A 24,977-nucleotide genomic window follows, 5' to 3' on the forward strand; every position below is an offset into this window, starting at 1 on the left:
AGCCAGCTTTTCTCTCCTATAAAGCTTTGTCAGGGAAACCTAGTGGAGATTTTTTCTCCCTCACCCTCCCATGAGTTTTACTGTAAAACGTCCCCTGGACCCATCGGGCCTAGAGGTCTGCTTGGGCCTAATTTGGGGCCCAAACGAGAATTGGGCACAACTGACCTGACCCAAGTCTGGGAGGGTTGCGTGGTTTTCCGACCCAACCCTTGCCCCCAAAACTGAGTCAGTGACAACGATGCCTCCTACCCATGTGTTCGGCTCTCCTCCGGCCTGTGAGGTCAGCATGGCAATGACTGTGTGCCCTGATCTTGCTGTCCACCACCCCTTGCTGTGCTGTGTGTCCTGTGGAGTGAAAGGTGCCACAGCTCCTCTGCACGCTCTGCAGCACGCACAAGCAGCGGGGTGGTGGTGGCCAGCAAGAGCAGGGCATAAAACTGTTGCCATACCAACCCCACAGGCAGGAGACCCGACCCTAGCCTGATAGGATCTGGTTGTTTTCCCACATGACCCAGACCCAACACTTGTAGTCAGGTGCCATTGGATTCAGGTCAGGTTGCAGGGTTCTCATCTGGCCTCCATTATTGTAGCATATGAGCAGCTCACAGTTTTTAATCTGTTTATCCTTATCATCCCCTTGTGAGGGAGGGAAGTATTATCATCTCCCCTTTACTGATGGGGAACTGAGCCACATGGAGGCTAAGTGACTTGTTCAAGTCACACAAGGAGGTCTATGGTGGAGCAGGGAATTTATCCTCCATCTCCCAACTCCGAGCACTGGATCCACTGTCCTTTACTGCTGTGGGAACATTGGCATAAGTAAAGCGAACAGGCTTTTTCTCTGTATGAAGTTGTAGCTTGTACTAAAAGAATTCTTAATGTTCGCATTCTTGTAAGTGTGACAGTATTAGGTCTCATCTTAGATACCACATATGCATGAGAATATCCTATCCTATTGCCTGGCTCAGTATTGCCAACTCCAAATCTTGAAAATCATGAGATTGGCTTTAAAAATCATGATTTTAAAAAATATATAAATTTGCAATTCTTTTACTTGCCTTCTGCATTTTGAGCCTTTAGATTTTGTTTTTTCAAATGTTTCTCTGCAGCCACGAAGGTTAGAAACTTATATTTTTCTTTAAATGAAAGCTGAGATTCTCACAAAATCGCAGAACTCCAGCCACTGGAACACCAAATATCGCGAGACTGGTGATAAAGTCCTAAGAGTTGGCAGCACTGCAGACCAAGAAAAGCCATGTGATGAAGAGGCACTTTTCACCCCTAGCATTTGCTTTGTTTGATATCAAAGGCCAATAACTGGAGCTTTTGTTCAAATCCCTTTTCCTTTGGTACCCATATAATTAAACAGTTAACACATTTCAGAAATAATGTTATAATTATTGTAATTAAATAGTTTCTTTCACAAGCTAAGAGCCTACTGAGTTGATGTTTCTCTGATGTTAGAAATACCCTTACTCCTCACTTGCATATTTTTACATGTTCAGTCTGGATCAGTGCCTCTAGATCAAGTTGCAAAATTTTCAAAAGAACTTGTCTGACTTTGATGCCTAAGTGATATTTTCAAAAGAGAGTTAGTCCCAGATTTTTAAGGTTGCTCTGCTCAGTGTTGCACTGCCTAAGTTCCATTTTCAAAATAAAAGTCTCATGAAACATAGGCTCGAGTTTGAAAATTCTACTCCATGTCTGCCCTGACTTCATCCTCTCTTGTGCTTTGCTGACCAAGTATGTCCATTTAAACAGACCTCTCCATCTGATGAGGCAAGCAAGAAGCAGCTTTTGATGCCCTATCGCCTTTCAGTGGACCATGGTGACCAGCCCTTTCAAAGACAACGAGCAGTGAGTGCAGTCAGTATCATTACCAGTGCCATGGAAGGTAAGACATTCCTTACTGATACCTTAATTCAAACTCAAGTATATGTTGGTAGCAAAGATCATACTGTCATAAATTTCAATATCTGTTACTACAGAAAAAGTTGCTGTACTAGAGGTTAGTTTGATCATTATGCCACAAATATAATGGGCTGGATTGTAACCCTACAATCCAGCCTAAGAAGATAGCAGCACATAGGTGCACCTCCCTGAAAACAGAGCTGGAACTCGCACTGTGAGAGTTGCAGGTAGTTCCTGCTTCCGTCTTGATTCAGGGGGAAGTAATCTGCAGGAGCCCTACTGACCAAAATTACTGCCTACTCCACCCCAGTTCTGGTGCATGGGCCAGTGCACAGACAAGGTGGAGTCAAGATTCTGCCCTCCATGCAAGCTCCAATTATATGAGTAGCCCATACAGGAGTGTAAATCAGGTTCCTACATCCAGCACTCCAAATTGCATCAAATTTAAGTATATACAGGTAAAAGAGTAAATTACATACACTTTTTTTTTGTAAATAACAATCAAGATGAGATATTCAAAAATATTGTCATTGCCAGTCAAGCGAACTGCATTGCAGGTGCAACTTGCGTGAAATGTGTTTCCAAAAACCAAAACCATTTTCAATCTTGTCTAGAATTTTTCCTAAAAGCAAAAATCATTTTCTGAAAAGAGCAGGGTAGGTGAAAATGGTAAATTTGCATCTGCGTCAAGTTCATGACGTTGGACCATCCCAACCACTAAAATGTTAGTTCAGTGGCAGAGATGGCAAAATCCCCACCCCAAGATTTGGATCAAATGTATCATTATTTTCAAAATACTAGTATTTGTCCACAAATATTTACAAGACAAAAATACTATTTTCCCCAACTCTAAATGGGAGACACATGTAGTATATAAAAAAAGTGAAAATTGTTATTTATTTAAGGTATCCTTATTATTTGTTTTTATTTAAGGATCTCTAAAAGGTTCTTGAACAATATTAGTGTATCAGATCGTATATTCTGTCAACTGGTTTCTGACTGCATCCTTAGTCATTAATCACTTGGGGGGGGGATTTTTTATTTCATCCTTCCTTCAAAATTTTATATTGGCAACAGCTGTTATGCTTCAAAATGATGGCCATAACTGAGAGATTTCCAAATATTTCTTATAAAGAAATGGTAACAGGCACTACTGTATGGAACAGTACATGTAATCCACTGTGCAGTCACCAATCTCCTATAAGTAGACACAATTGCTGGGTCCCACTTGCTTCCAAGCTACCTGTTCCTGGATAGAGTCTAGGCACAATTTCTTGCTCTTGTTAAGGATTTTTCAATTGTGTGGTTTAATTAGGTCTTTGCTCTTGGGATGTTGGCTTCTGTTTTCAGTTTATAAATATGGATTATATTTCTGCCCTGTTTGTATATGCATCCAGATCATAGAATGGACAAATATTTATACACCTAATTAAATAAATAAAAGTGGCCTCTAAAACTGAGCACACATCAACTGGCATGCACAAAATCAAAAGTTGTGCATAAAAACTAGTATTTGCATGCTCTTAATGGGTAATTAGAGGTGAGATTACCTAGTCTGTATGCACAAATATGAGTTTGCACTTGCAAATTTGGATTTTGCTCACACAAAAACATATTCACATGTTTTCAGGCCTGTTCTTAGTTGCCATTTTTTATACTATTGTGCTATATAAACTTGGTATATCTCACCTCAGTCAAAGCCATGATCTGCTTAATCTGGGCCGTTGGCGCTCATCTCACATGAGAAGGCATCAGTTTTCAAATTAATCCACTTTAAAATAGATTATAATTATGTTTCATGAATACAGCAAGCTTTATACATCTCACTTGGTACTCAGTGAGGATGCCATTGATGATTGATGATTGTGGCCCTAAAATGGTAATAGACTCCTTATGGAGCCTCATTGAAGTCACTTGTGGTTACACCTACAATGATCCAGCTTCAGGATCGGTACCTAGTCACAGTTTGGTTTCTGTTGTGTATTGCATACACCCCAAAGTTAGGGATAGCTTGGATCCAATATTTTGTTTATAAACACAGGGACATTTTTCGAAATTCAGATCCAGTTCTGAGTTTGGTTTTCAAACTAACCCCCCCCCCCCTGCCACACACACACAAAAATCAAAACATTTATTAGGTGACTTGGTGAGAGCTCTGATAAAGATAAGTGATTCTCAAGTAAACAAACTTTCTACAACAGCCATTTGTGTAATATTTATTGTGGACAAGCTTTTTTCTGGGCTTCAGATTCATGATTCTATCTGAATAAAATCTGTTTGAACAGAATCTCATCATAATATTTTTCAGAACAGCTCCTTTATCACCACAGTGTAGAAATGAAAACTCTTTCCTTGAAACATAGAAAGACAGTGGAAAGTAATTAAATTTCTGGTCTACAAATCATAAACAATGACAATGAACAGCCATCCCCTCTCCCCACCACTTCTTCAGTTCAACAGCATTCAGTGTATCGTGGCTACAGTTTCATAGTAACTGATACATTGTTATTAACAGAAATGCTTTTTCAAAACACATCCTTCCACAAAATGATTTCACCGGCAAGTCTTGGAATACGTATCAAAGAGGTCTGTGTTCAGAAACAGTTTGTGTAATTTAACAGATATTGAGAGTTCCCGGAGTTTTGTTGCTAAACAAAATCTAAATGTTTGTAGGCTGAGCTGGCCAGGCTGGAGTAGAGGCCATGACAGATCATTCGGTAGGCGTGGGAGCCTGAACTAAGTATATTACTGCAGTAGTGGTCATGGAGAAGGGAGGTGAGCGGGCTTATCTGCACTTGCTCCTCTTTCCATGGCAGCTGTCAGGGTACAATTCCCCACTCTGAACCTTAGCGTCCAAGAGATGGGGTACCAGCGTGAATTCCTCTAAGCTCAATTACCAGCTTAGAACCTGTAGCGCTGCCACCAACCAGGAATTTCAGTGCCTGGTACACTCTGATCCCCCCCAAAACCTTGCCCGGGGACCCCCAAGACCCAGACCCTCTGGATCTTAACACAAGGAAAGTAAACCCTTTCCCCCACCGTTGCCTCTCCCAGACTTCCCCTCCCTGGGTTACCCTGGAAGATCACTGTGATTCAAACTCCTTGAATCACAAAACAGAGAGGACAATTCACCTTCCTCCCTCCTTCTCTTTCCCCCTCCCAGACTCTTCCTGAGAGAAAGTAATCCTGGCACAGAGAGAAATCAGCCTCTCTCTCCCTCTTCCCTCCTTTCTCCCCACCAATTCCCTGGTGAACCCAGACCCAGTCCCCTGGGGTTTCACCAGAATAAAGAAACAATCCGATTCTTAAACAAGAAAAGCTTTTAATTAAAGAAAGAAAAAACAGTAAAATTTATCTTTGTAAATTTAAAAAAAATGGAATAGGTACAGGGTCTTTCAGCTATAGACACTGGGAACACCCTCCCAGCCCAAGTATACAAGTACAAATTAAAATCTTTTCAGCAAAATACCAATTTGAACTCCTTTCAGCCAAATACACATTTGAACTTCTTCCAACCAAATACACATTTGTAAATAAAGAAAACAACCATAAGCGTAACTCGCTTTATCTACTAGTACTCACTAGTCTGAACTTATAAGAGCCTGTATGGGAGAGATTGGAGAGAAACCTGGTTGCACGTCTGGTACCTCTGAGCCCTTAGAGTGAACAACAACCAAAACTAACAGCACAGCACAAAAACTTCCCTCCCTCAAGATTTGAAAGTATCCTGTCCTCTGATTGGTCCTCTGGTCAGGTGACAGCCAGGCTTACTGAACTTGTTAACCCTTTACAGTCAAAGAGATATAAAGTACTTTTGTGCTATTAACTTTTCTTATCTGTTTATGACAGCAGCCAACATCTATTCATATGCCCTGGCACCACCAGCATTAAGTGTTGTGTAGAAGTGGCCTTTTAAACCCCCCAGAGCCTGTCCAGGGGAATACAAACTTCCTGTGTCTAAAGGCCAGTTACTGTGGGCTAAGGTTTCTTCCAGGTAAAGGGTACAGGCCACAGGCAGGAGAGAGGAGCAGACAATGAGCCCAGATAACTCGAGTAATAACTTGAGTATTGCCCCTAACTCAAGTACCATCCATATAGAAAAAATATTAACCTGACTGTCATGGTGCTTTTAACCCCAGTTAACCTATACTTCCAGAGGGACCAGCCATAGCTGGAGTCAGCACAACTCGTCAGCTGCTAACACGATCACTCTGTGCAGCAAAGGGCCATTGGCTCAACATCAAAAATCCACTAGTTGAAGATCTGTTCCAATGAGTTAAATAGTTTGGCAAAAAAAAACCCACCTTCCTCTCTGTCAGTTGCACGTGTTTCATTCCGTGTACTCTTATGATCTCCACTGAGTCCTACAAGTTAGAAAGGACCTGAATTTCTAATTAAAAAAAAACAAACAGGAACAAAACCACAAACAAAACCAATGTTCTGTGTGTTCTTTATACACCAGAAAAAAGCAAAAAAAAGGGCATGGGTCCAATTTTATTTTTCCCTTTGCAGTTCACCATTAACAAATGCTGTCATATCTGCCATGGGTTTCAGAAATTAATGTAGGTAAGAAATAGTCATACAGCTGACATGGTGTTTATCATATTAAGCTATGGTGCTAAAATCAATAAATCTGTAAGAAGCTAGATCAGTTAGAAAAAGTTGCATTAAATTAATTAGCTGGTATGCTCTAATGTTTGATGCCTAACTATAGGCATCCACTATTACTCTTAAATTATTTTGACAAATGATGGTCGCTCTTCCTGGGATATAGTAGATAGTAAGTACTATGTGTATTTTTGTTTTATTAGAACAGGAGTGCTAGAAACAGGCCTGGAAAATTTCTGTATTTGAACTTTTAGTAAAATTGGTTGGGATGTTTGAATACCAGAAAAGTTTTTTTTAAAATCCCATCCCTGCTTAAAGATGATCCTTGTGTCTATTTTTAAATGTTCTCGTGCTGAAGAGACTGAAGTAGAAAGTTAAAATTTGCCAGGGGGATAGTCCTCTTTGAGGAGAAATGTCTTTGCGTATTCCAGGGAAAATTGGTTTGATTTGACTGAGTAGTAAGTTTTATGATAGCAGCCCCATTAACAACAGTCTGCCAACTGGATAACTGATACTTTTGATGTGGAGGCCAAATTGAAAAATCAAGGAGAAAAAATTGTTTCAAGTGGACTGAAAATGGAAATTCTTCTTCGAGTGCTTGCTCATATCCATTCCAGTTAGGTGTGCACGCGCCGCGTGTACGTTCGTTGGAAGATTTTTACCCTAGCAACACTCGGTGGGTCGGCTGGGCGCCCCCTGGAGTGGCGTCGCTATGGCGCCGGATATATACCCCTGCCGACCCATCTGCCCCTCAGTTCCTTCTTACCGCCCGTGTCGATCGTTGGAACAGTGGAGCACGGCTTAGCTGATCTCCACCTCCCTAGCTATTCGCTCATTTCTAATCGTTATTGTGTACATAGTTCAATATTCTTTAATTCTAGTTCGTTTTATTAGTTCTTTGTAGTAGTTATTGTATATAGTTAAGAGGGATTGGGGATTAGCCCCTTCCCCTCACCCGGAACCGGGGCCCATGCCTGGTTCACCGGGCTTCAAACCGTGCTCAGCCTGTCATAGGCCGATGCCCACAGGAGACCCTCAGGACTCCTGTCTCAAGTGCTTGGGCGAATCCCACCTCACAGACAAGTGCCACATCTGCAAGGCTTTCAAGCTCCGGACGAAAAAGGAGTGGGACTTTCGTCTTAGAAAAGTTAGATGCCTGCAAGTCACCAGGGCCTGATGAAATGCATCCTAGAATACTCAAGGAGTTAATAGAAGAGGTATCTGAGCCTCTAGCTATTATCTTTGGGAAATCATGGGAGACGGGGGAGATTCCAGAAGACTGGAAGGGGGCGAATATAGTGCCCATCTATAAAAAGGGAAATAAAAACAACCCAGGAAACTACAGACCAGTTAGTTTAACTTCTGTGCCAGGGAAGATAATGGAGCAGGTAATCAAAGAAATCATCTGCAAACACTTGGAAGGTGGTAAGGTGATAGGGAATAGCCAGCATGGATTTGTAAAGAACAAATCGTGTCAAACTAATCTGATAACATTCTTTGATAGGATAACGAGCCTTGTGGATAAGGGAGAAGCGGTGGATGTGATATATCTAGACTTCAGTAAGGCATTTGATACAGTCTCGCATGATATTCTTATAGATAAGCTAGGAAAGTACAATTTAGATGGGGCTACTATAAGGTGGGTGCATAACTGGCTGGATAACCGTACTCAGAGAGTAGTTGTTAATGGCTCCCAATCCTGCTGGAAAGGTATAACAAGTGGGGTTCCGCAGGGTTCTGTTTTGGGACCGGTTCTGTTCAATATCTTCATCAACGATTTAGATGTTGGCATAGAAAGTACGCTTATTAAGTTTGCGGACGATATCAAACTGGGAGGGATTGCAACTGCTTTGGAGGACAGGGTCAAAATTCAAAATGATCTGGACAAGTTGGAGAAATGGTCTGAGGTAAACAGGATGAAGTTCAATAAAGATAAATGCAAAGTGCTCCACTTAGGAAGGAACAATCAGTTTCACACATATAGAATGGGAAGAGACTGTCTAGGAAGGAGTATGGCAGAAAGAGATCTAGGGGTCATAGTGGACCACAAGCTTAATATGAGTCAACAGTGTGATACTGTTGCAAAAAAAGCAAACGTGATTCTGGGATGCATTAACAGGTGTGTTGTAAACAAGACACGAGAAGTCATTCTTCCGCTTTACTCTGCGCTGGTTAGGCCTCAACTGGAGTATTGTGTCCAGTTCTGGGCACCGCATTTCAAGAAAGATGTAGAGAAATTGGAGAGGGTCCAGAGAAGAGCAACAAGAATGATTAAAGGTCTTGAGAACATGACCTATGAAGGAAGGCTGAAGGGAATTGGTTTTGTTTAGTTTGGAAAAGAGAAGACTGAGAGGGGACATGATAGCAGTTTTCAGGTATCTAAAAGGGTGTCATCAGGAGGAGGGAGAAAACTTGTTCACCTTAGCCTCCAATGATAGAACAAGAAGCAATGGGCTTAAACTGCAGCAAGGGAGATTTAGGTTGGACATTAGGAAAAAGTTCCTAACTGTCAGGGTAGTTAAACACTGGAATAGATTGCCTAGGGAAGTTGTGGAATCTCCATCTCTGGAGATATTTAAGAGTAGGTTAGATAATTGTCTATCAGGGATGGTCTAGACAGTATTTGGTCCTGCCATGAGGGCAGGGGACTGGACTCGATGACCTCTCGAGGTCCCTTCCAGTCCTAGAGTCTATGAGTCTATGAGTCAAGCAGCTCCTGATGGAGGCAGCTCTAACTCCTCCATCTTCGGCACTGACTGCTGCACCAGGGACAAGTGCCTCTTCCGCACTGGAGCGCACGGGCACCGTGAAGGCTCCTCAATACAAGCCATCATTGGCCCAGGCTCCTGCCCGGCACCGCTCTCTCCCCAAGAATCAAGAAGCATAAGACTCCTGCGGCTCCCGTGACTACGCCGCAGTCAGAGCACCCAACTAAATTGGACCGCCTGGCACCATCAACTGCCGCGGCACCGACATCTTCTGCGCCGTTGATTCCGTTCTCGCAAGAGCCTTCGAGTCCGGTGCCTACCAGCTCCCCAGCACACGCCGTGGTTGAGCTTATCGTGCCCTCCACGTTGGAGATGTTCTCTACGGCAAGGGAGCTGATTGCCTTGACGGAGCCTGAGCTGCCTCAATCCCCGGCACCGCCGGTGTCGGTTCTTCAATCATTAGGCAAGCCTGCCCTGCTGAGACCATCCTCACCCGGCACCACCGAACGTCGCCGGTCACGATCCAGGTCCCACAGACATTCTCGGTCCTGCCATCGATCCCAGTCCCGACGCCGCTCGCAGTCCTGGTACCGCTCTCCATCTAGGTACCGGTCATACTCGCAGCACTGTTCAAGATCCTGTTCACCAACCCGATACTCTCGGCACCAATCCAGGTCCCAGCACTGCTCACAGCATCGTACCTCTTGCAGCCGATCTCGATGCAGGGATTCGAGGCACCGGTCAACCTCCCGGCACCATGCCGGTCGCAGGTCCCGCTCTCACTCTCCATACTGGTATGACTCCTGGTACCGTTCTCCGGTGCCACGTGGAGATGGATCAACTAGACGCAGAGACCCTCCCCAAACAGTCTCAGCTGCTCCGTGGCCTTCTCGTCATCCATCCGTATCATCCCATGCGGACAGTGCTTCCTATGGGGATTCGGATACAGCAGGATCGCCCAAGGAACCCACGGCTCGGACCAGGGACCTCATCAGTGGTCCTTTTGGACACCTTGGGCATATCACCAAGCCCAAGGTGAACCCTCTGTGCCATCACACTCCGTTCCTTCAGAACACCACATGCCAGAGGCCACTGTCAGCCAACCTCCCCCTGCTGGTACGGAGGAAGCTCCTGTCCCCGCACCAGACCCCCATGCTCTTCCGGCTCCGGATGTCCCCCAGGATCAGGAGTCAGTGCAGGACCCACTCATCCCGGGATTTTCATCCTCCTCTTCTCCGGATGAAGCAGTAGTGGGGACATCATCGTTGGGCCCGCCTCCAATTGACCTCAGGTCACACCAGGACCTCCTGCGGCGTGTCGCCCAGAATATCAGCTTACCAGTATAGGAGGTTCCAGAGGTTGAGGACCCGGTGATAAGTATATTGTCGGCGGAGGCACCAATCAGAGTGGCCCTACCGTTCATTCGTTCAATCCAGGCTAAGGCAGACACCATCTGGCAATCCCTGGCATCTATCCCGCCCACAGCCAGAGGGGTCGAACAGAAAGACATGGTGCCCTCCAAGGAGTATGAGTACTTATATGGGCACCCCCCTCCCTGTTCATTGGTTGTACAGTCCATCAATGAGCGGGAGCACCATGGCCAACAAGCCCCTGCACCTAAATCAAGGGAGGCTAGGCGAATGGATTTGTTGGGATGAAAAATCTATGCCGCGGGAGGCCTCCAACTCAGGGTAGCGAACCAACAAGCCCTACTGAGTAGATATAATTACAACACCTGGGAGGCAGTAGGGAAATTCACAGAGCTGGTCCCACAAGACTCCCCCCAGGAATTTACAACACTATTGGAGGAAGAAAAGAAAGTAGCGCGAACTTCCCTACAGGCCTCGCTAGACGCCGCTGATTCAGCAGCTAGAACGGTCGCCTCTGGAATCACCATGCGATGTATATCATGGCTTCAGGTGTAAGGCCTGCCACCTGAACTTCAGCACACTATACAAGACTTACCATTTGATGGCCAGGACCTATTCTCACAGAAGACGGACCCTAGGCTACAGAGTCTGAAAGACAATCACGTAATTATGCGTTCGCTTGGAATGCATACGCCACAAACTCAAAGAAGATCCTTCCACTCCCAACCTCAGTGCCCTTACCCCCTGCCTAGGCCAAGACAAGATTTTACCAGAAGGCGAGGTTGTACCAACTGTAGACATCAGTCTGGACCTCAAGGGGGTAACAATACCGGTCCCACCAAGCCAACAGCGGGACCCAAATCAAACTTTTGAGGGTGCACCCGAGAGCAGTGTACCAGTTGTCTCCCAGGATTCTTTTCAGTTTTACAACCACCTTTCCCCGTTCCTCCCTGCGTGGTCCCAATTAACCTCGGATCTTTGGGTCCTACGCACGGTGGAGTTTGGATACCATCTGGAGTTTATTTCACCCCCTCCCTCTCAACCCCTCTCTTTGTCCCTCTTCAGGGATCCCTCTCATGAGCAACTTCTCCTGCAAGAGGTTTGTAGGCTCCTTACAATGGGAGCTATAGAGGAGGTACCGAAGGAATTAAGGGGCAAGGGGTTTTATTCCCGATATTTCCTAATCCCCAAAGCGAAGGGAGGCCTCCGGCCTATCCTAGACCTGCGATGACTGAACAAGTTCATGGAACAGTTCAAGTTCCGCATGGTATCCCTGGGGACCATCATCCCTTCCCTGGATCCCAGAGATTGGTATGCCGCTCTCGATATGAAGGACGCGTATTTCCACATTGCAGTTTACCCTCCGCACAGACGGTATCTACGCTTTGTGGTGAACCATCAATACTTTCAGTTTACGGTCCTTCCCTTTGGCCTCTCCACAGCCCCTCGGGTATTCACAAAGTGTATGGCGGTAGTCGCCGCCTCCCTCTTTCGTCGTCGAATACATGTCTTCCCATACCTCGACAACTGGCTTATTTGAGGGACCTCCTAGGCGCAAGTCTCCAGTCATGTGAGCATCATCAAGGACCTATTCACACGTCTAGGCATGATAATCAATTTGGAAAAATCTACTCTAGTGCCTACGCAAAGGATAGAGTTCATCGGGGCCACTCTGGACTCCAATCTGGCAACGGCCAGTTTGCCTCTACCTCGTTTTCAGGCAATAGTATCACTTATACAAAGACTTCAAAGCTTCCCGACAACCTCAGCTCGCACTTGCCTTGGCCTCCTCAGTCACATGGCTGCAGGCACATTTGTGACAAAGCATGCCAGACTGCGCATGCATCCCCTTCAAACTTGGCTCTCCTCAGCCTACCATCCAGGCAGAAACGCCATAGATATTGTACTCACAATTCCACCTAGCATCCTAGGCTTCCTCGACTGGTGGCTGACACCATCCCTGGTGTATGCAGGTCTGCCGTTCCATCCACCACATCCCTCCACGTCCCTAACAATGAACGCGTCATCTCTCTGCTGGGGTACTCACCTAGGGCACCTTCGCACTCAAGGCCTTTGGTCGTTTCGGGAGTTGGCGTTACACATAAATGTCCGAGAACTGAGAGCAGTCCGCCTGGCGTGCCAAGCGTTCCAGCGCCATCTACAGGGTCATTGTGTCTCAGTGTTCACAGACAACACAACGGCCATGTATTACATAAACAAGCAGGGAGGGACACGATCCTCCTCCCTTTGTCAAGAGGCGATACAACTATGGGACTTTTGCATAGCCCACTCAATAGACCTGGTAGTGTCCTTTCTCCCAGGAGTCCGGAACACTCTGGCAGATCAACTGAGCAGATCCTTCCTGTCTCATGAGTGGTCCATCTGCCTGGACATTCTCCATTCTGTCTTCCGGAAGTGGGGGTTTCCCCACATAGACCTCTTTGCCTCCCGAGAGAAAAGGAAATGCCAGGTGTTCTGCTCCCTGCAAAGTCGCTCCCCGGGCTCCCTCTCGGACGCAATCCTAATTCCATGGAAGGGTCACCTATTTTATACCTTCCCACCCTTTCCTCTCATCCACAGAGTCCTACTCAAGCTCCTCAGGGACAGAGCCCACCTAATCCTGATAGCTCCGGCATGGCCGAGACAGCATTGGTACACCCTGTTGCTCAACCTCTCTGTGGCAGACCCAATCCCCCTGCCACTCTGCCCAAACCTCATAACACAGGACTTCGGCAGGCTTCACCACCTGGACCTGCAGTCCCTTCATCTGACAGCATGGCTGCTGTCTGGTTGAGCCAATCTGAGTTGCATTGTTCCACCTCAGTACAACAGGTGCTGCTGGGAAGCAGAAAGCCTTCCACGCGGACAGCATATCTCGCCAAGTGGAAGCGCTTCTCCCACTGGTGCACTCAGCGTAACTTTATCCCCGAAGGTGTATCGGTCCCCGTTATCTTGGACTATTTATGGTCCCTCAAAGAGCAGGGCCTGGTGATCTCTTCTGTAAGGGTGCATCTTGCAGCTATTTCCGCCTTCCACCCTGGGGAAACTGGCAGTTCAATCTTTTCTCACCCCATAGTTTCCAGATTCCTCAAAGGCTTGGAGCGGCTGTACCCTCAGGTCAAGCGCCTGACCCCTACCTGGGATCTAAACCTGGTGTTGGCTAGGCTTATGGGTTCCCTCTTTGAGCTTTTAGCCACATGCTTACTGCTGTACCTTTCCTGGAAGACAGCCTTCCTCATCGCTATCACCTCGGCTAGACAAGTCTTGGAACCTCGAGCTTTGACTGCGGATCCCCCGTATACGGTGTTTCACAAGGACAAGGTACAGCTGCGACCGCACCCGGCATTCCTCCCTAAGGTGGTCTCTGCCTTCCACGTTAATCAAGACATCTTTCTACCAATCTTTTTCCCCGAAGCCGCACTCATCGCGTCGGGAACAACAGCTGCATATTTTGGATGTCCACATGGCTCTCACCTTTTATATCGAGAGGACCAAACCCTTCCGATGTTCGCCTCAGCTCTTTGTAGCTGTCACAGAGCGCATAAAGGGCATGCCAGTCTCTTCCCAACAGATTTCATCTTGGGTAATGTCTTGTATCCGGACATGTTATGACTTGGCTCACGTTCAGACTGGCCATCTCACCACCCATTCTACTTGGGCTCAAGCCTCATCTGCCACTTTCCTGGCCCATGTTCCCATCCAGGAAATATGTCGTGTGGCTAACTGGTCTTCCATCCACACCTTTGCATCACACTACGCATTGGTCCAGCAGTCCAGAGACGATGCCACCTTTGGCTCAGCGGTCTTACATTCCGCAACGTCTCACTCCAACCCCACCGCCTAGATAAGGCTTGGGAATCACCTAACTGGAATGGATATGAGCAAGCTGTCAAGGAAGAAAAGACAGTTACTCACCTTTGTAACTGTTGTTCTTCGAGATGTGTTGCTCATATCCATTCCGAACCCGCCCTCCTTCCCCTCTGTCGGAGTAGCCGGCAAGAAGGAACTGAGGAGCGGATGGGTCGGCAGGGGTATATATCCAATGCCAAAGCAGCGCCACTCCAGGGGGCGCCCAGCCAACCCACCGAGTGTTGCTAGGGTAAAAATCTTCCAACGAACATGCACACAGCGCGCGCACACCTAACTGGAATGGATATGAGCAACACATCTCGAAGAACAACAGTTACAAAGGTGAGTAACCATCTTTTTTTTTAATTGTTCACCAAAATTGAAAAGTAAAAAAATAAAATAAATAAAGTCAAATAAAATGTTTTGTTTCAATATTGAAGTTTTTAAAACATTTTAATTTTTTTCAATAAAATTGAAGTAAATTTTGAAATGAAACATTTTTCTGAAACAAAAAGTTTAAATATTTCATTTCACAAAATTCCAAAACAAACCAATTCAATGTTTTTTTGTTGTTGTTGTTTTTTTCTGATTGAAATAATTTACCAAAATGGACCTGAATTCACAAATCATTTTTGTGGACCCAAATCTGCCTTTTTCAGCAAATAAATTATTTGCATAAAAATTTCACTCAGCTCTAGTTACAAAAGATTGTAGGTTTCAGTGCACATGTGTACATAACTAATGCAGTTCCTTTTGAAATCAATGAGAATTTTTCCTTTGGCTTTATTGGACATTAGACTGGGTCCTGAGCATTTTAAAATATAGTCCGCATTTGCACATTGAGATCAAGTGTGTCTAACTTTAGCACATGAGTAGTTCTAAAAGGCTAACTTCAAGTGTGTCATTTTTATTGTGCAAAGGAGGTGGAACTTGAATGGGGATGCTTTTACAATCAGTTCCTTGATTCAGCAAGGAACTTAAGTGCATATTTAACTTTAACTACTTGATTAGTGGAACTGCTTCAGCAAGTGATTTAAGCATATACCCTAACCCATGCTCAAGTCCCATGCTGAATCAGGGCCAGCATGAGAAAGGTCTCCATTGCAGTTCCACCCAATTCCTTGCACAGTAAAAATGGCCATCGACTGATACAAGATTCTGTAGGAGCTTGGGCATATGAAACCTTGACATCAGCACAGACATTGTTCTACATAACTGAAAATGTTATGTGACTGAAAGAGAACGTAGGGTAATATCCCACAGCCTCCTCACCTTTGGGACGGCGGTCTTCATTCCAAACACAGAAAGGGCCTATGTACAAAGTATACAATCTGGCCTGCGGGATGCAGACAGAAAACTCAAACTCATGGGTGAAATCCTGGCCCCATTAAAGACCCAATGACTTCAGTGATTTCATCCTATATTTTTAAAAGTTTGCTAGTAGAATCCTAATATGTGATACTGTAGTTTTGTTGCTCAGTGAAGAGCATAGAGGCTGCTGGCTGTTTATAAACAGATTGTAATTGGTTGACTGAAGTTGTTCTGTTATCAGTCAGAGTTCTAATTATATAGACCAAAACCTTTAACCAGCATTCCATGTCCATAAAGGAACCAGAAAAGAGGAACATTAAATAATTCTGTTAATAATAATCATTAAGCAGATAACTGGCTTCTTTTATTTGTTTCACTGGTCTATGCAAATTATGCTTGAGAGGCCATTTTAATTTTTTGCTGTTCAATTAAAATGGATGAAATATGACAAAAATCAGAGAAAATAGGAATCTCAGGTACTGTTTACAAAAGCAGCTAAGTGACTTAGGAGCCTAAGCACTATTTTCAAAAGTGACTTAGGCACCTATGTTCTATTGACTTTTAATGAGACTTAGCCCAGGTCTACACTACCAACTTATGTTGATATAAATATGTTGCTCAGGGCTGTGGAAAATCCATGTCAACCTAACTTATGTCGGCATGCAGCCAGCGCAGTTACTAAATCGCTAAACCTGTTGACACTGTGTTGACAGTGCTCATACTCACCAGGAGCGCTTTTATCGATTATATTGTCAGTGTGGGGCATTATGAGATGGCTCCTGAAAGCCAGTAACAGTCAACGTAAGCAACACAGTGACTACACTGACATCGCATCAACATAATTACATCCACCATGACTCTACGCCACACAGTGGTGTTACTAAATCGACGAAGAAAGGCACTTATATCAGCAGTAGCCAAATTTATGTAGTGACACTTTAACAGCTAAGTCAATGTAAGGCAGCTTACATCAACCTAACTGTGTAATGTAGACCAGGGCGTAATTATATTGACCTAACCTCCAGTGTAGACAGTGCTAGGGTTTGCTGTCCATTGTGGAGGACCTATACCAACAGGAGAAGCTCTCCCATCAGCCTACATAGCATCTGTTGTAAATATAGACAAGCTCTCAAGCTCCTAAGTGCCTAAGTCACTTCTGATAATATGATTTAGGCAATTTAAAAAATGGTTACCTTATATTTCAGTTCTGTGAGGTAAATTTAAATTAGCCAGATACAGTGTTCTCTTTCCCCCACATTCTAGGCTATCACCGCAAAATGGGAAGTAAATCTGACCTTTCATATTAAATTAGATTTGTACTATTTGTAAAATTACTATTGTAATTTTATTGTTTCCTACTGTTACTCTTGAGACGTTATAGCGGGATCAGCAGCCTTTGGCATGTGGTCCATCAGGGTAATCTGCTGGTGGACCATGAGACGTTTTATTTACGTTGACCGTCCACAGGCACAGTCCCCCACCCCGCCCCTCCGGGCAGCTCCCATTGACTGCGGTTCGCCATTCCCGGCCAACAGGAGCTGCAGGAAGCGACAGGTTACGGGGAAGTGCATTATAGGCTTTGAGGATTATGTCAACACTGTGCTCAGTCCTGTGCAATATGTAAAAAATAAAGACAATCCATGTCCTCAAAGAGTTTATATTTTACCAGGTTGTTGGGGTAGGACTATTTGTCTATTAAAAAGAAGATTAATCATAGAATCATAGACTTTAAGGTCAGAAGGGACCGTTATGATCATCTAATCTGACCTCCTGCACAACGCAGGCCCCGGAATCTCACCCACCCACTCCTGTATCAAACCTGTGTCTGAGCCATTGAAGTCCTCAAATCGTGGTTTAAAGACTTCAGGGTGCAGAGAATCCTCCAGCAAGTGACCAGGCCCCATGCTGCAGAGGAAGATGGAAAACCCCCAGGGCTTCTGCCAATCTGCCCTGGAGGAAAATTCCTTCCCAACCCCAAATATGGCGATCAGCTAAACCCTGAGCATGTGGGCAAGACTCACCAGCCAGGCACCCAGGAAAGAATTCGCTGTAATAACTCAGATCCCATCCCATCTAACATCCCATCACAGGCCATTGGGCATATTTACCACTAATAGTCAAAGATCAATTAATTGCCAAAATTAGGCTATCCCATCATACCATCCCCTCAATAAACTTATCAAGCTTAGTCTTGAAGCCAGATATGTCTTTTGCCCCCACTGCTCCCCTTGGAAGGCTGTTCCAGATCTTCACTCCTTTTGGTCATTCTTGATCATTTAGATGGATGCTGGTGGGTTTTCTTCTGTGTTTTGATTCATTTAAAGTATTCTCTTGTCACATAATTCAGTGTTATTTGATTATTACTTCACATTCTGCTTCTCACTTAGAGCTTGAGGAATCACAACAGCGATGTCCTCCATGCTGGAATCATTTTGCCGTTAAATTTCTTATTTGGGATTGCTGTCCATTGTGGTTGTTAATCAAGAAATATGTGAAGTTTGTGGTAATGGATCCATTTACTGATCTCACGATCACCCTTTGCATTGTGATAAATACTCTCTTCATGGCATTGGAGCATTACAAGATGACAAAAGAGTTTGATGACATGCTTTACATAGGCAATCTGGTAAGTGAATTTGAACCCAAAATTATATCTGGAGAGTTTATTTCTGCTCTTTCAAGTTCTGAAGGCTGAAAACTATTGGAGCTAGAGGTCTTAGGAAGAACTCATTTGGTGTGCTGTCAGCACAACCTTGTAAATGTCATGCCAAGCAAGAGTAGCTTGCTTTATTTGGCGGCCCTCCTGGCATTTGAAGAGAAATGAAGAAAGGATATGTATCTACTGTCACTAAGCAAGCATACTCTGCTGCTCATTAGTGGACAGTAAAGCGTCATTTCACTGCTGAGACCAATAGATTTCTGGTGGGTAACTATTCTAGGAAGTGAAGAAAAAAGGATCTTAAAAAGTTTTTAAAAATCAATAATAAGGATGTATAGGTCACTGAATATTAGTGATTTTTTTAAGTTAAAGAATCCTATGGAAAAAATAAGCTAGTGCCCCAGTGGGGAAATAGCCTTGAGTTATCGCTTTTATAGTTATACTACAGCCAAGATTTTCAAGTGTCTAACAGAGTCATAAAGTTTAAGGCCAGACAGGATCACCAAATCATCTAGTCCAATCTCCTGTATGTCATAGGGCACCAAGACCACCCAGCACCTACACACTAAACACAACAGGTTTTCTCAGTCTTGGGCTTCCCAGCTTGAGACATCTACAGAGCTCTGATTTAAGATCATGCTGAACACCCACCTTCTGGAAATCAAGCTCTTTTAAGGGCTTTCAGGTTTGCCACTCAGAAATTGAGGCACTCAAAATCACTAAATCTTTGAAACTATTAGCCAGTAATAAGACAGTATATTCTCCTACAAATTATCATCCAGAAAGAAGCACATACTGGATTTAAGGTTATTTTCATTTTTGTAAAAAAAATGGTACTAATCAAATATTGAAATACTTGAGAAAGTATATATGTGTCCATTCATACAATTCCACCAACATGGACTCCTGGAGCTGACAGGTACAAATAGACAGAAGAAACCATTAGGCTTCTCAGAGTTGTCCTTTTCTCTTGGAATCTGCTGACCACCAGATACGGAATTTTCCCTCACTACTTCTCTCCAGTCTGAAAACTGCACCAATTGGCTTCCTCCAGAAGTGTGAACTACTCTACTAGGCAGATGGACCCATCACCAGATCTTAAGCTGTTCAGTCTTGAGAGATTTCCCTTTGTAGCTATGGTCAGTGAGGGCTTCTGTCTTGCTCCAAGACCTATGTTATTTCTCTTCATGGATAACATCAGCTATAAAAGGAGCTAAGTAGCCCTTTAATTGAGCTGTGTTGGCTCCTCTTAACAGCAGACCCATATTCAGGAATTTTGATGCCTTATCTTATTCCCCACATAGACAAAATGAAGGTCTCCCAGATCCTAGGGCTTCTCAGCATGTGATCAGGTGGCAATTCTGCAGCTGCCCACTCTGACACCCCAGGGCAAAGATGCTCATGTTCCCTGCTCTGCACTTGGCCTGTCATCTTTTCTCCTTGCCCAGTGTAACGGGGCAGAGTGGCCTCGCACTAGTACAGCAGGGATTAACTCTTTCTTCCTAGCAGAGGAAGCCATGCCCCAGAAGCTCTGCTGGGCATGCTCCAACTGGAGAACAGATATAAAAGCCTGCAGATCAGATCAGTCTGGGCTGACTGCCGGAGGGGAAGGACGCATGCCACTAGCTCCTGCAGAGGGAGGGCCTGCGAGCAAGGATCTGGGAGTCAGCCAAGCCGAGGAAATACCTGAGACCCCGCTAGAGGACGCCACAAGAGAGGAACAGATTGGAGGACTCCCCGCCGCAGATGACCAAGTATTCATGGTAGGAAGTGACCCAGGGGAACTCTAGAAACAAACAGCCTTAGAGCTGTATTGACACTCGGCGTGTTGCGGATAGATCCTCGCCGAGTGAGTGGCAAGGGGAGCTTGCCACTACTAGGGCCCTGGGTTGGGGCTCGGTGGAGAGGGCAGGCCCAAGTCCCCCTACCTTCCCTCACCTCTGAACTATGAAGGGGGTTTATATGGACTCTGGCCACTAGGCCACGCTACCCTGCTCATAAGGGGTTTAGATGGAATCTGGCCTCTAGGCTGCGCTACTCTGCTCGTAAGGGGGCTTAGATGGACTCTGGCCGCTAGGCCACGTTACCCCACTCGTAAAGGGGGTTTATATGGATTCTGGCCACTAAGCCGTGTTACTCCACTCGTAAGGGGGTTTATATGGACTCTGACGACCAGGTTGCTCTACCGTGCTGGACGGGGTGATAGTAGGAAGGAAGGCCAAGAAGCCATCACTGACCATCCACAGTGAGGCAAACATAAGGACTTGAGAGTGGTGAGGCGCTGGCACCCCATCCTACCCCTGCCACAAAGGGGCGCTGGGGTGCCCGCTCTGCCACACCCAGTCTACAGGTAACTTTAGATTCCAGCAGCACCTATATGACTCTTTCACAATTCTGCCTGGCAGAGTTTGGATTACTTATGTGTAACCACTTTGAGTAGAGGAGAAAACAGAGACAGGAAACAAAAGAAGTTAAAAAGCAGTTGACCTTATCTTGCTCCAAGTCTCTCAGTGCTGCTGTGCTGGAGCCAATTCTCTTGTTTGTGGTAATGATGAAAAAATAAAACCAAGCAGGCATTCTTCTTGCAGTGCTGTTTGCAATGGACTTCAGTGAAAGGACAGTTCTTCAGATAAAATATCAGTGGCTCAAGACCATCCTGGGCCCTTCCTCCTCAGTTTTATTAAACCCAAACTTAAATGGGTTATTAGTAGAGCAGGGCACAGAAAGGTAATTCTGTCTCACCAAGGTTTTCAATATCTTAACATTTGGTTTTGTTTCTATTTGGAATGAAAATCCCAAATATCAAAGTTCTCCACAAAAGGTAATGGAGCCTCAGCTCCAGGCTGGCTGGCTGGCTGGAGCTGTGAATATTGGAAGCTCTGGAGTTCCCAGCTTTGAGGCAGTTCACTTGGTGAGTTGCCCCAGAGCCATGGACCCTGGAAGCAGAGGCAATCTGCATAGCAAGCTGCCCCAAAGCCATGGACCCTGGGAGCCCTAGCGCCCCGATGCCCTAAAGCCCTGGACTGGCAGTCCAACAGCTAGGATGCTGAGGAGCCAGGCAGGTGAGCTGGCAGGAAACCTGGCAGGTTTTTGATGGAAGGTCTGTAGGAGCCCTGCCCAAGTTCCGCTGGAACATCACTGAGATCAAACAGTCTCTTCAGAATGTTTCGACTTCGGCAAATCAGCAAATTCTGATAAAACAACATTTCAACAGAATTTTTCCAACCGGCTCCAGTTATCAGCATGACTTTATGAAGAATCTCAGTCTGTCTCAAGTCTCCTCGCTGCAAGTTCCTAAAGGAGCAAAATCAGGATGCTCTTCTTCCTAGTCAAACTCAAAAATGCTAGTAGTTCTCCACTGCTTTCTGATAGAGTTTCCCCTATAGCTATCCCTCCTCAAGGAGGTAGGGTAGTATTAAATGGGGGGAAATAATAGAGAATAAAAGACCATTTGCTTTTTTTTCTCTAAAGAAATCATGAAAGAAACAATAGAAAGAAAAGGAAACAAGTGTCCTTATCTTCTGTGGATAAGAAGGGAGAGTGCAATTCTTCATCTGACACTTGTGAGAATCAGTCATGGAAGAGCTTCAGTTTTGATGATATGATTTGCATCATAAAATTATGCAACAAAGCTCTGGTTCTCTGACTCCCCAGGCTTATCATCTAAAGAAGATAATGTTTTTATTTGGTATCAAGAAAAATAGCAGAATTATACTCACATCTCTGCATGCTTCATCTGACCAGGCTTTTTCATCCTTCCAAAGAAATCAAGAGGTTATTGATCTAAATGAGATTGGTTAGCAACATCACTAGTACTTACCATAATCGTATACCATAACCAATACCAGTTTGTGGCTCCACTCCTGAAGATAATGTCCAAGTAATCACCTATCTGGATGATTAGTTAGTGAAAGCAGTTTTTTGTAAAATCACAGCTAGCACTGAACAAGGTTCCAGTGATTTTGTGATACATTGCTGTATGGAATTCATAACTAATACACAGAAGTCTCATTTCTGCCTTTGGAGATTCTGATTCCCTCAGAAACTCTGATGTCTTATTAGCCCTAGAGTTTCCATCTCGAAAGATTATTGATTAAAAAGAAATTGTTCCTCCTGAGTCATCTCTCAGCAAGACAATTGCATGATGTGCTCAACATGATATCATCAGTTTTTGAGTCAGGATCCTGGGTACAACTTCACAAATATTGACTATGGTGTTTAATATCCCCATGGAATTTTCACTCACTGGAATACTAAGTATCTCTAACCATAGTGACTCAGAAATTGTTAACTTGTTGGAAATCAAAGGTGAGTTTGTCTGGTGCAGTACCACTGCTGGAGACCAGCTGAGCTGAAGTAATTTAGCATGTTGGTCTTTTAAGAAGGATGTTTTGAGCAGAGAAATTGTTTTGAATAGAGAATTTTTATCTTCCTGGTCAGAAAGAGAAAGACATTTTAGATATGGAAACATATAAAATTGCTATATGGAAGTTTACCTGTTCATTCGTTCCCCAGGCATTATGGAGTAAATGTTGCAGCTTCCTCAAATGCAGGTTTGGCCATTTGTTCCTTAGCATTGCCATTTTATAATTCTCTATGATCCTCCCTTATCTCATTTGGTTTTCCTAATTGTTACTTAGAGCCCATTAATCTATCTTGCTGGAGCACTATTGCAGAAACGTAGTTTATAGGTTAGACAGAATTTCCTCTTGTGTGAACATTACTGATAAACTTAAGTCCATAACATATACATATCTTCTGATCTCCAGTGTGCATTGACATAGGCTGTTGTATCATGGAAAATGAGCTGCTGCAATATGCAAATGCAGTAGATGATTTTTCAAGACACACAGTTGTGTGCACCTTTCACCAGAGGGTTAGATTCAAAATAAAACAGTTTCTGAAAAACTGTGTGTCTACATACTACCTTCTCTTCTAAGCCAACTATTTACAACCTTGTTCTTACGTATTTAAATCAGTTCTGAAGGGATTTTTAAAAGCACTAGATCTGGCATTTTCACAGTTTGTGAGTATGGGTTCAAATAAGATACCTCCTTTAAAATCTGGTTTGCCATCAACAAACAGGCTCCCCTCCATAAGTATGTGTATGTTTTACAGAAAAAATGTTCAGATTAAAAAAGTTTCACTGTGTAATATTGAAGGAGGTTATAAATAAACAAAGTGTTCTCAAGGCACTTTCAAAAGCAAATTGCTGTGTCTATTTTTAAAAGAATAATAAGACTCAAATTAGAGTCCCTAATCACCATCACTGCCAGCAGTATCCTGAAAGTGCGAGGACTATGCTGCATGGGATTCGTGCAATAACAGAAACAAAAGGGCTAACTCTACAGGTATGCTGGAAACCAAAAGTACCTCTTTAACTGTGTCATGCAATCACTCTCACCTCCCCACTGAAATTGGCAGACTTAAGCTTTTTAAAAAGCACCTTTATTCTCTCACCTTATTATTGATATCTGTTTGTATGATAGAGGGAGCTGAAAATTAGTGTCTTAATTTATAAGTATAGCTCATTCCCTCTTGTTGTTTGTTGACAGCAATACTAATATTGTAAAAGGATCAGACAAGGCCAGAATATTGATAATACTGACAATAAGTACTGACACTACATTAGAGATGAAAGAAGTAAGGTTTGCTGGTAAAATGTTATTGTCTCTGTATTTTAATGCAACGTATTGGTAGGAAATCATTCATGACAGGAGATGTGTTTACAGACTGATCTCACTTCCTCTTTCCTTTCCACAGGTCTTCACTGGGATTTTTACAGCAGAAATGATCTTCAAAATAATTGCCTTAGATCCCTACTACTATTTTCAGCAGGGCTGGAATATTTTTGACAGTATAATTGTTATCCTAAGCCTAATGGAACTGGGATTATCCAGCATGGGAAATCTTTCTGTTTTACGCTCATTCAGATTGGTAATGTTTCCTTATTCTCTTTTGCAAAACATAACCCCTTTCAAGAATTTATTAGATCCTCTTAAATTTACATTCATTAAATAGGAAATTAAATTTTACAAATTAGTGAATGCCTGTAGTGACACTAATTATAGACTATGTGACAAATGGAATTACTCCAGATTTACAACAGAGTAAATGAGAACAGAATTTGACTCTGTCTAGCTGTCTCAGTTACTTACAACATATATAAACTGAGTTTGCATAGAAGTTAATAGAAAAGTCGGTAGATAATTAATGAACTGTGAAGCTCAAGAACTAGTAAGATGTCACTTTACAGGTTTTTTATTCCTTAAATACATAATAAACATGCCACTGCAAAAGTGGATAGCCCTGCATTAATCGCAAACTGACTTTTTCCCCCAGAACCTGTCACCAAAACACATAACCTGTCTTTCAGTGAAAATCCTTCACTGTCAATCCCTTTAAATGTGCAGGGGGGTGATACTCCATTAATGGGAGAATCTGTTGACATATTGGAACAGAAAAGTAGTTTTCTTGCCAGCCTGATGCTTGTGTCGCATTCATGTGCCAAGATGTCTGTGCTAATCATTCTGCCCATTATGTTGCTTCACAAGTTTTGCA

The 24,977-nt window shown here is 43.9% G+C and overlaps 1 protein-coding gene across 3 annotated transcripts in view; it reads left to right on the plus strand.

Annotated features, from left to right (window-relative positions):
* Positions 1–24,977, plus strand: part of LOC127045478 (sodium channel protein type 5 subunit alpha-like) — a 365,137-nt gene that overhangs the window by 158,872 nt on the left and 181,288 nt on the right. For all 3 annotated transcript variants that reach the window (XM_050941520.1, XM_050941519.1, XM_050941518.1), the window contains 3 exons: positions 1,762–1,894; positions 18,145–18,383; positions 24,180–24,353. In XM_050941520.1, coding sequence (XP_050797477.1) covers positions 1,762–1,894; positions 18,145–18,383; positions 24,180–24,353 — 546 coding nt within the window. The remainder of the gene's footprint in view (positions 1–1,761; positions 1,895–18,144; positions 18,384–24,179; positions 24,354–24,977) is intronic.

The sequence above is a fragment of the Gopherus flavomarginatus genome, chromosome 2 (assembly GCF_025201925.1).
Source record: "Gopherus flavomarginatus isolate rGopFla2 chromosome 2, rGopFla2.mat.asm, whole genome shotgun sequence".
In the NCBI taxonomy this organism is placed as follows: Eukaryota; Metazoa; Chordata; order Testudines; family Testudinidae; genus Gopherus; species Gopherus flavomarginatus.